The 12477-nt window shown below is 39.4% G+C and overlaps 1 protein-coding gene across 1 annotated transcript; it reads right to left on the bottom strand.

Moving 5' to 3' along the window:
* On the bottom strand, positions 1 to 10877 carry LOC139115009 (D-beta-hydroxybutyrate dehydrogenase-like). The gene is made up of 8 exons (XM_070676918.1): positions 10695 to 10877; positions 9186 to 9310; positions 4936 to 5061; positions 4250 to 4353; positions 2809 to 2881; positions 1819 to 1883; positions 895 to 948; positions 1 to 93 (listed from the first exon to the last, which is right to left on the bottom strand). The coding sequence occupies exons 1-8, from the start codon at positions 10871 to 10873 to the stop codon at positions 1 to 3; spliced, it is 819 nt and encodes a 272-aa protein (XP_070533019.1). The 5' UTR covers positions 10874 to 10877.
* Between the last annotated feature and the right edge of the window lie 1600 nt (positions 10878 to 12477).

The raw sequence follows: 12477 nt of genomic DNA, 5'->3' as shown, positions 1-12477 counted from the left end.
TCACTTTGCACAATATCCTGCGTCCATTGGAAGTGATGTCCCAGTCATCTGATCCGCCGCTGATGAACAGAGGAAGGCCACAAGTTCACCGATCTGGATGAAAACAGAACATTTTAACATAGTGAAAACATTGATGTGTGTCAAATACTATCAAGTATACTTTATTGAAAGGACCAAAATGTTACAATATCTTTGAATCGGCAAAGTAACCGTAATATTCCAAAATGAAAGCTAAAGGGGACAGTAATATAATTTTTAGTGATTTTATTTCCACTTTTTCGTTTTTAATGTCAACAACGAAATCGTTTTCTGCTTCCTAAGGCATGTTGAGATACTCAGTATTCAGCTTGTTAACTAAGCACGTACATGTGTAAACTGCGTTGTTATTGTTTACAAGTGAATCCTGGTCCGGACTAGAACTCAAATGAAAGCAACAACATTACATTTTGTACATAAAGGCGCTATCTTGAAAAGCTAAATAGTGAGTGTTTCAACGTTTATAAGAACTGAAAATTGGCATACAAAATTTTTAAAAATGAAAAAAATATCAAATGTTAGCATTACTGGCCCTTAATACAAGTCTGCATTTAAAATACACAAACGATGAATAATATCCCTTCTGAATCCAGAAGCAATCTCATCGATGAGTGATTGTCATTTCCGAGAGAGAAATTTTAAACATACTTAATGTTAAAATACTCGTATTTTCCAAAAATAAAATATTTATTTCGTGTTATTGAGCGGCATACCCCTTGTTCAGACAACTAATCATCAGCTTGCTTTGAATGGAACTCTGGATGCCGCAAAATTCAACCAACTCGAACAGAAGTTGTTAGTATGCGCATTAAAAATAGTAAGTGTCAACGAAAGTTAATGACTATTCTGAAAACCTACTTGTTCGGGTTCAACGTATTGGCCAGAAGGATTGCCCTGCTTTAAAACTTGCTTCTGAAAGAGGTAAGTTCAGACAGGTTATAGGGATATCAAGTTCAATTATAATTTGTTGATTGGCATACAATACTGTCGACTAGTCTCAAGATAAAGTATAAACAGCAAAAGCTCATGTCGGAATGATTAGTGCCTTCTTGAAGTGAAAGAAAACAAAATGTGCATGAGACAACCACCTCTACAAGGTTCACAGCAGAAATACTTTGAAGTGTGGGTATACTTTTTCTGTGATAGAAATCAACAACAATTCAGAGGTGCGGATCGGTTTTGAGGGTGAGCCGGATGAAAAAGGGAATGGCCAAGCACATAAAACATGAGCTTTCCCAAATTGCCCTTTCTAAAATGAAACGCTCCATTTTTTTTCCAATTTGTATTAACACAGTAAGTTTCCGATCGGATTCGAACTCACAACGTACAGCACTCAGCGACGATATTAAAGTCAAACCCGTCCGGCTAAGTCCCCACCCTTAAACCCCTCCGCCCCAAATTGACAGTTTGAAATGTGTGCATAACCAAGAACTGGTGATTACGTTTTAGATATTTACACGAACTGGTGAGCTCGCCCTCAGCGGATTAATATTCTAGCCCAGTTGTTGTATCAATATGCATAGCAGGTAATTTTTCGTGAACATGTAGTCGACACTTTGTCAGATGCCAGTTGTATTGTGTGTTTCTTTCACAAAATCGCGTGAAAAACAATAGATTAACAAACCACACCTTTGCCAAAACACTAACTGCAAACGACGACACAAGCACTGACATTAAGACTATCAACTTGTCGGGAACAAATCTATAGTCCCCTCTTTGACAATCTAAACCTCGGTGCTGGTAAACTAAAGGAATCTTCCGTTGCCAACTCTTAAAGCTCACCTCTGTTTCCTCATTAAAAGTCATTCCAAGCTTCTCAATTGCGCTTCTGAAGAAGTCTCTGGAAGCTACGGAAGCAATCAAGTTCAACAAGTCAGAAAGAATGGATAGATACTTCAAGTTCACCTGCATATTCGGGATCAAATTTTCTCTCGATTCTCTGAATTGCCAGCATCAGTAAGATATCACGACAACAAAATGTCTCTAATCCTTAAAATTCAGTGTGTATACCTGCCTTCGTTCTAACTATATTTTGTGATTATTACTATACGAGTCTATTTATTTCGAGTCTTGAGAGATTAACTCTGTAAGGCCGAATTTCTAGTCTTTGCAACTGTACACAAGAAGTGTATATTTATGCAAATTTATGCAAACCACTCGATTTTCTGGCTTCTTTTCTCCTAATTTCAAGATATCCAAAGAAGTTAACTCTACAATGGCTGAATCACATTTTCTGAAATTTTCACATTGTGTTATATAAATACACAATTTATCAAAATGACAATTTTATTTGGAAATTAAGTTCTTTCATTTTGAGTAAGAGGCATTTCAATGTTGCTTATATCATGATTTTAATCACTATTTTGGAGTATCAGTCTTTCAACCCCTGCCATTTTAGAATAAGGATAAATAATGCAAAATAAAAAAGCCGTTGATTTTCAACATATACTTTTGTTTCAAGTGTCATAATAAATTTCAGAAAATAGTATCAAGTTTTTGACTTGAATTAAATTTTATCATTAACACAAAAGTTGAGGTTTTCTACCCTAACTTCTTCGAGCAAATTCTTGCATTCATACAAAAATTAAAATTCTCTTCTTTTTGAAAATATATAGTATGAGGGGGTTTCCTTGTTAATATCTTTAATGAGAAATGGTGCTTTAAAAGATATGTTGGTTACGTGCAGCTCCTCACTTAATGAAGATCTTCTATGTACAGTGATCATAGTAAACTGCAAATTTATGTTTCATCGCACGAGATCTTTAGACTTACATCGAGAATTTACCGCACTTAGGCAGATACTGTTACAGGTCACCCCAGAACCAAGACTTTCCAGGGCAACAACCTGCAAGAATGCAAATCTGTCGTTAGGAGGATCAGTCCAGAATGGGCAATACGTTGCTCTATGGCGCACAGTCCTACCTACGTGTTACAATGTCAAATAAGATGGCAGGAAAAGAGTGCACTTGATGGTAACAGATTATAAAGTGACACGTGTCTGATTTACCAAACTCACCGGTTTTACATCTCCAACATATTGTACAAGCGAGTTGCCGCTTTTTTTTCAAGAAACAATATCTAGTTCGTCGAAGTATAATGCAAAGTGAAAGATCCAAGGAATATGAAGATTACATGTCACCACGCCGATTATGAGTCGGTATCTCCTGACTTGCACACTTAAACAAAACCCATTTGTAAGTTTACACTTTTCGTAGGCTTCAACTAATATGTTGCACTTTCAGCACATTATATTTTTTTAAGAATTAAAATCGACTTTCCAAACGAGTGACCAAAATTGCATCCGACATCCAAATTTCGAGAATAGTCCTTGATCACAGCGGAAGAGGTATTCGAAAAGTTAGACTGCATTCGGATATTCTTGTCATCCATGACGGTTCCATATTGTTCATTCGATGTCCAAAATCGTACATTACCTTAGGTTGTAGGGATTGATGTCGAAAGCTGCATAATCGATGATTATTCCGATTTTAAGGCAGCGTCGCTATATACAGTAACCTTCGCAATTTCAATTACAAATGATTTTTATTATTTTAATAAGAAACGTATGCTTTCTTTGTACACATTGAAAAAATAGGTCTTCCAGAAGGGAATATAAGTAGATATTGCTTATGCACACTATGAGAACTTGAGTCGAAGTTAAATAGAAAATAGTTGAAAAGAAATTAGCTCCTTTAAACTGCAAACGGTGGTCCATGAAATATAACGGTACCTTCAATATAACCGTAAAATATCCTTACATGTATACCCTAGTCAGTTACGGCAATGCATGCACAAAGAGAGAGAGAGAGAGAGAGAGAGAGAGAGAGAGAGAGAGAGAGAGAGAGAGAGAGAGAGAGAGAGAGAGAGAGAGAGAGAGAGAGAGAGAGAGAGAGAGAGAGACAGACAGACAGACAGACAGATAGACAGATAGACAGACAGATAGACAGACAGACAGACAGACAGACAGACAGACAGACAGAGACAGAGAGACAGAGACAGACAGAGACACAGACAGACAGACAGACAGACAGACAGACAGACAGACAGACAGACAGACAGACAGACAGACAGACAGACAGAGACAGACAGACAGACAGACAGACAGACTCAGGCAGACAAATAGACAGTCTTTGGTAAGCATGTCCATGGACACACACACATGTATATTCACCTATCTATCCACTCGATTTACCGGCCTAACTACCAAACCTACCTTAGTCAAACCAGTGAGACCATGCTTCGACGACGCTGATGGCGCTATTTCTGGATATCCTCTAATGCCTGCGACTGAATTTATGTTCACGATCCTTGCCCATCCTATATTGTTGAAGCACGAAGAGAAATTCGTATACTAATTTTGTAGAACCATAAATTGGTTATAACGTTGTCGTCAATTGCCCAAATCACCGTGCATCTCTGTCAAATTCCACAACAAAAAATGCGTACGGAAATGAGAAGAAAATGCGTCTTTCCATCATTAGACATGTCCCAAAGTAAGACGAAGGCTGATTTAAGGGGGAAGACGGTCGGAGAAGCACACAAAAAATCGATATCGCTACATGAATATATACGCATGGTAACCATTGCTCATCAAACCATTTTAATACAGGTTCTTATCTTCATCTTGTCGTAAAAAGAAATCGCCAATGTCGAATGAGTAGAAAATTACATATTAAGCAAGCGATAGATAATGATAATGTCTCCGTCAAAGTCGTAACGTTCTGTAAGAAGTCCGATACGGTTGTGACACGGCGTTGCCGTCTCTATCACGAAATGGAAACGATGAATGCATTTACGGGATATACGAATACGATATGCCCAAATTTCTTTAACTACAGCGATGGAAATATACGCAATCAAGGTATCTGTTTGCCGACCATCGGAGAGTGTCAGACTTACCCTTTGCTTTCATGTCTGGCAGATGTAGTTGGATCAGACGAAACGGAACTGTTAGGTTCATATGCAGAGCCTTTTCCCAGCTTTCAAGAGGTATGGATTCGATGGGTGATACGTACAGTGGAGTAGCTGAAACGTGCAATTGAAGGATATCATGAAACAGCTCTCATCAATCGGTTTAAGAAAGCAGATAAACTGCGTCAACATGCAATCTTCAACTATGTAGTTATTTTTTGTTCCTCTAAAGACAAAAGTTTATTTCAAAGTGACTAAATGTCGACAAGCAGACGACAGATAGACTCACGAAAATCATGCTGAAGCGTTAGTTTTTTGTGGTAAGAAATGTTCGACACTCCTGTTGATTTTGGGCTGTTCTCTCGCATGAGTGACTCAAATTATCGATGTTCATGGCTATCTATTATATTGTAAATCTATTACTAGGTCACGACAGCTATAACCCTCTGGAGTCAAACTACAAGATTCAAGAAAAAACATGGCTTGGCTATTTGCCGAGATCATATGCCAATGGAAATAACGATGTGTTTGTGGTAACATACGGCAACAAGGTGTTACAGTGGTTTGCTTTGAAGCATTGGCATTAGACGAACTAGACATATTGTCTAAATCGAGGTGTTGCCAACACTGTCAGGTGTAATTATCAGCTGAGCAGTAATTCCAGTCGACCACAGTGAAATCAACTCTGCCAAAGTTGAAACATTGTCTTGCAGCAGGTCAGACGTAGTCAAAACAACTACACCTGGAAGCAAGTGATAAGACTTGGACAGTGCTTGGACATACACTATAGGGAAATAGTGCGTGACTAGAGCGAGAAACTGACGCTTTCTCGCAATCGGTGAGAATCTGTTCTTATTCTCACCGCTGTCGGTGAGAAAATTTTAATCTCCACTGGAGATTGGTGAGAAATGCACTCCTTGGCAAGAATTAAGTGTGAGAACAAATTCTCACCGGTGAGAATGGAAATTCTCACTACAGCGAGAATTGAAATTCACTGGCGAGAATCATCAAGACTCGCCGTTCATTGGCGAGAATCATAAAGACTCTGAAAGGTGAGTCTTGATGATTCTCGCCAGTGAATTTCAATTCTCGCTGTACTTAGTGAGAATTTCCATTCTGACCGGTGAGAATTTGTTCTCACACTTGATTCTCGCCAAGGAGTGCATTTCTCACAAATCTCCAGTGGAGATTAAAATTTTCTCACCGACAGCGGTGAGAATAAGAACAGATTCTCACCGATTACGAGAAAGCGTCAGTTTCTCGCTCTAGTCACGCACTTTTTCCCTATAGTGATATGGCTATTGACAAAGGTTGAGACGACCCAAACTAGCCAAAATTAGCCAAACCACCATAAACCACCATAAACGACCCATATCATCAAGTAAACGACCTAAAATAAGCACAGGGATGAACTATGTCTCAGATTTCTGGAGAAACCGCCCCAAAAACGGCGAAAACCAGCCGGCATTTTCGATCATTGCAAATTCCTATACATGCCATCAACGAGTTAAGGGGTTCGGTTTGTTTCTTCAATAGAGGGCGCTGTGCAAGATTGTTACTGCTTTTACAACGTAAAGTGTAGCACAGGGAATTTCCCCGTTGTCGTGTTTAGTGGCTTACCAAGGAATGAGATCAAAGTTTTCAGTTTATTACATTTTTACAGCTCATTCACATTTTTTTTGATACCAACATTAATTTATTTGAATAAATTCTACAAACCAAATATTAAGATAACATGTGCCGTGGCCCTGGTTCCATACATGTACATACACATACCTGCATATATGTGCATGCATGCATGCATGCATGCACACAAACATATATATGCGTGCATGCAGGTTACCATGGAAAGTTGAAGATCTAGCAAATAAATAGCAAATAGATGGCATTGATGGAAAATCATTAAAGAGTCTCTCTTGGAGCAAAAAAAAAGCGCAAAATCTTCCAAAACATAGTTAAACACTAAAAGTCGTAGAACTTAACCTTTTTTTCACTCACCTGCACATTATTGGCCGGTGAATGAGAGTCTGGAGACCACATGTTTTCGAAAATTCGTCAATTATGCCCAACTAGCACTGCACTGCACAAAGTTTGAAAAAGCGCCCTCCTTCGGTGAGCCCAGTTACGATGCTGAAGTTATTTTCGTTTTCAGTTGTGTCATCGAAATGAGCCCCACAACTTGGTAATTGATAGTACCAACAACATGGCTGCCCGTATTTCTGTCGACGGTTTCTCCAGAAGGTGGAGTTTTATTGCATCCCTGAATACCTAGAATGTTTGTTTTAGGTCGTTTACTTGATGATATGGGTCGTTTTTGGTGGTTTATGCTGGTTTGGCTAATTTTGGCTAGTTTGGGTCGTCTCAACCTTTGTCAATAGCCATAGTGATATGTGGTGGTGTTGTTTAGACTACGTCTGACCGTCTGCTAGACAATGTTTCAACTTTTGCAGAGTTGATTTTTTTATGATTGACTCCAGTAACCGCTTATTAGCTGTTAATTGCACCCGACAGAGTTGGCAACACCTCGAGTTAGACAATATGTCTAGTTCGTCTAACGCCAATGCTTCAAAGCAAACCGCTGTAATGTTACAAACGGCCGCTAAAGTCGGAACAAAGACCAGGTAATAACACTCCACAGGCTCGTGCTGTTCCATCATGTTATTATGTTTAATGTGCTTTGATGTATGCACTGAAAAAATACATTGATAGAGACGGTCTACCCTGCGATTTCTCCAAAAGCGGTCATTGTGGTACAATGCCATTTTCTTCAATGCATGAAAATCCATTTATGGATGCATTGACTTGAAGTAATAAAATTACAAAAAATTACAAGTTCACAAAAATAGACGAAAATGTCCTTAGCATACCGAATGATGTATATTTGTTCAGGTTGAATCGTTATCAATGAGCTCTTCAGGTTCCTGCGCTGCTGGAATTGAAATCTTGCTTTTCGCAGACGACACTCCCTTTACGGTCATGTGACCGGACATTTTTCTCGAGAACACATTCCCCTGCGCAAACTACCTTTCAACAAAACTCAACCATGTCACTTTTTCCTGGGCATTGCGGGCACTAGAGATATCTCTCCTTGTTATGTGACATTTTGTGGCAAATAAGGAAACAGAGTGAGCATTGGGGTGTTATATTATACGCAGATTGAACGGCCATGAGGGAAAACAGAACATTTTTATTGCTGGAGGGCCTTAAAATCGCCACACAATCCCCTTTTTAACGAGGCTGTAGGCCAAAATGAGATTTGTGGGGCAACTCTCAGGCAAAAGGAAAAAGCGTACATATGCACTTAGCAGAGTTCCATTAGTTAATGTGTTTGTAACACATCTTATATTATATTCTTTACAATGTTCTAGAATATGCGCATACGTAGTCGTCACTTTCAAACTTGTCCGGTCAACAGGCGTTTCAAACTGTTCACCGTGAACAGTTTTGGAGACTGTCAACCGGTAACGAGCTCTTTGGTTGTATCAGCACCAAAATGATTTATACAATGTGACCGTAAACTAAACACAACCAACAGTTTCAGACAAGGTGTGTTTCTTTTGAAACAAACCTCGTCCAAACTCTGCTGTGATACGTTGATTTACGGTCACGTGGTGTGCATGATTTTGACGCTCATATATGCAAAGGGCTACTTACCAGTGGACAGTTTCCAAAACTGCGAACCAATTAAGTTCGGAAAACTATTACTTGGGGAAATTTAAAAATTTGTCTAAGCATTTCGTCATTCTAGAACGCGTAAAGGAGATACAGTGCAGTTGATGGCCGAGATGATTGCTGAGGAACTTCTCGATCTTTTGGCAAGGAAATTTGATTAGGTGCGTTTATATTGACTGGAAATATTCGGGTAACAGCATAGGTTTGCTTTGCCTCGGGCCTGAGAGTCGCCAATAACAGTCTGTTTCCTTCGGCCCATGGCCTCTTGAAAGTTGACTCTTGGGCCCTTGGTCAAGAAACGTATGCTGTTTCCTTCATGGCAAGTCGATATGCATATATTATTTCCCATCCGTAATTTTAAGTCAGAAATGATACCGTGACTTCCTCGAAGAAATATCATTGTCTCATATTTTGAAAATATCACAAGCTATCAATAGCTACCGCCCATTGGTGTCAATACAGCCTATTACTTTTCCCCTGCATTTGTACAATTACCAACAAGTTGATCTTGCGGTCAATTTGAAGTAAATATAAAACATTTAAAACGAGGCATCCTTTTGACCTACCTGCATTGTTTACAAGAATATCAACCCCCTGTGCGTGTATCTTTTTTATATCCGTGTACAGTTTGTCGACATTCTTGATGTCACTGAGATCAGCAGCAATATAGTCAACAGGAACATTCCATTTGCTGGAAAAGGGAGGAGGGTCAATTTGTACGATATGAGAATGGGAGGCTGATCTGTAATATAACTCATGGCGACCGTAGGTTTGATGCCTGCTAAAGCATCGAGCACAGTATACACATATTGACTGGCCATGAGGGCAACAGCATACGTCTGTACCCCGAGGGACTGTGAGTCACCCCCAAAAACAGACTGTTTCCCGCGAGGGAAACAGTCTGTTTTTGGGGGTGACTCACAGGCCCGAGGGGTTAAAGACGTATGCTGTTGCCCTAATGGCCAGTCAATATGTGTTTTGTAACACACCTCATCCGTAGTCATACATAAGAACGTACCATACACAAAAGTTGTCGCATGTAAGCTATATGATGTAATATGTTGGAGTGGTTCAGCAAGAAAAAGTTTTTGCCGACAGGGTCGCAATACTTCTGCAAAACGTTCAATGCGCCTTTGATTATCGTCTTCGTTCGTTTCGAGTCCTTGTTTGAAACCAGAGCATTCAGTTCTTCTTCAGAAAGTAGGATAAACCGAGAAATTTCTCGACTATCGTTTCGCTCGTCCGCAGACGGCATCTTTGTTTACAATCCAGTTCGCGCATGCGCCAATGTTTTTTTGACGTCAGCGGGCATCATTTGTCGGAACTGATGCCTGGCAGGCAACAGTTCCGACAAATGATGCCTGATGACGTTATTTACGTGGATCAGCACAAAAAGAACGCATCCCACGTGACTGTCAATTGGCGAATTAGAACACAGACTGCGGATGAGGTGTGTTACAACATCGGCTGCTGTTGACAGAAATTTTACAAATTTTTGTGGTCTCGTTATTTGACTGGAGTGTTATCATCGCAAGTATTACATTCACATGAAGATCACGTGATAATAAGGTATCAACATCATCACTCCTCTGTAGGCTTGGGGAGTGATATCCGGCAATTTCCTTGCAAAGAAATCGGCACAATATTTATGTTTATTGTTGAGTTCCGAGGGAAACCGCAATGACAAATATGCAACATTTCTATAATGAATGCCTTCAGTTCTGTATCGTATCGGTTCGACGCGGTTTACTTCTCTCTGGACAACTTGTTACGATCATTCAATACCAAAGGTGTTAGCAAAGTTCAATGACCCCCCCTCCCCGACGATCAGGGGATGACCGCGTGGGTTTGGTATGCGGCCAAGCGCTGTTACATCTCTCGTATCATTGAGGAACATGCATACTCCGTCATGCTTAGTTCCCAATGATGTTTACAGAAGAGCATATAAAGTGGATGAGGCATTCATAATGTTCGAAGAAAAATGGTAATAATAAGTAAACTAAACAATGATAATGCACCGCATGATAACATTAGTGCACATGTTGGTTGCCCGGAAGTTTCTTTAATTTCCTGACCTTTTCAACGTATTCTTCACATCCTCGACCTTCTCTGGTGGACGACTTCCGGTCAAAACCAAGGAACATCCTCTCTTCGCAAGACTCTCAGCGATCGCAAAGCCAATGCCAGCTTTGGCACTTGATCCGGTCACCAGGGCAACTTTGCCACCCAAAGAGGTCGATGATGACGTCGACATACTCTTCAAAATAATGAAATACATACAGCGCCAGTAAAAATGCAATTTGATATCCTGGAAGATACTGGAACGCTCAATAATGTACACTTTCATTTTAAATTACTTTGCCGTTAATCTGGGTTTGCGCTTGCCCAGACTGCATTTTCCAACATTAAAAAGAAGTTGAGCTTGTTGAGTTCCACCCCTATGTTCCGACATCCTTATGTTTCGATACCCCTATGTTCCGACACCCCTATGTTCCGACACCCCTATGTTCCGACACAAAGTATATGTCAAAAAAATGTTTGAATGTGTAAAATCCTATCGGAAAGTCCATGTTCACAGGGGAGGTGTATATATCTACCCAATTTAAGTATTTTCTGTACCATTTTGGTGCCCAAAATGTAATGTTCAGAAAACTTTAATGTGATGTTAAATAAGAACAAGGCCTTTTCTGAAGAAAACATCGAAAATAAGTAACTGAAATATAAAGCATGATTTATCAATGTGAAAAATATATCATGCAGAAATTATATTACATCCAAAAGAAATGATTTATACTGAGTTATAGTAATCAATTCAGGATGTAAACAGGACGGAACTTGTAGACAGACAAGGCGCGTCCAGTGCACCCGTCCGTTTGCCCGCTGTGAAAATGAAACATAGAATAAGGCTGAAATTGATTCTTCAATTGACCGATTTTTAGAAATTATTAGTTTTAATTTGTGTTTGTATAGTTCTGAACGTTTTAAAAGACACCCGTTTATCGTGGCAGGTTTTCCAAATGTAGAAATTATTGCGATTTATTGGATGAGGATTCGATTTGGGCCGATGATCTTCCATTTTTGAGTGCAACCAATCTATGTGGAAAGCCGAGATATAGAGAAATGTGAAGTTCAATATCTTGACGATATTATATGTAAGATTAAACAAATTTAACAAATAGGAACCGCACAATATTTGACAAACTATTAATATAGACAGAATCGAGTGGTTCAAGCTGCACAAATGTCAACAATAAGCAGGAAGGAAATTTTAAGTAATTTGCATGATAATATTTCAATGTAAAACTCCTTAAATGGAAGTAAAATATTCGTATTTATAACACGCCACATGCTCATTCAGTGTCGCGATTCGCCAGAATACGTCACGTGACGAGAAAATAGATACGTCTAGTCCCAAAAAGTGACGTCAGAGGGTATTTTTTATATACATTAAGAAGGTTTGTCAACCATTTTCAAAGAAAGTTTGTCAATCATTTTTGTGGCTTAGTGACTACAAGTTTAAGTCTAGGTGACCCAGTTGACTGGTCCCGTGCGCCATTTCTACCGCTGGCTGCGCTGCTAACGAAAATACGGTAAGGTATGGGCCATCATTGGTCAACAGTACGAGTGCAGTGATTGCGTTGAATTTATTTTCAACTTGGAGTTTTCGTATTCCCATAGAATAATTTGACCTCCACATTTTCCACAAGCATCCTATGTCGATATTGAATGAAAAATGAACAATCGTTTAATTTTGAGTCATTGCCGTACGCGTACATGCGAAAGGCGGGATAGGTAGTCTATCACCAAGGTAACCAGGTCACGTCTGAGAAAAAATCATGGACGATAATCGTCATTTCA

The sequence above is a fragment of the Ptychodera flava genome, chromosome 16 (genome assembly GCF_041260155.1).
Source record: "Ptychodera flava strain L36383 chromosome 16, AS_Pfla_20210202, whole genome shotgun sequence".
NCBI classification, from domain to species: domain Eukaryota; kingdom Metazoa; phylum Hemichordata; class Enteropneusta; family Ptychoderidae; genus Ptychodera; species Ptychodera flava.
The sequence above is the reverse complement of the archived record's forward strand: the minus strand, read 5'-3'. Positions and strand labels throughout refer to the sequence as shown.

What these genes read in the sequence shown, in the direction of transcription:
- LOC139115009 (XM_070676918.1), bottom strand. Translation starts at nt 10,873, where the DNA reads ATGTCGACGTCATCATCGACCTCTTTGGGTGGCAAAGTTGCCCTGGTG. An exon ending in TATTCTTGTAAACAATGCAG is followed by an intron (nt 5,062 to 9,185) that starts GTAGGTCAAAAG and finishes TGCACGTTTCAG; the next exon opens with CTACTCCACTGTACGTATCA. An exon ending in GTCTCACTGGTTTGACTAAG is followed by an intron (nt 2,882 to 4,249) that starts GTAGGTTTGGTA and finishes GCATTCTTGCAG; the next exon opens with GTTGTTGCCCTGGAAAGTCT.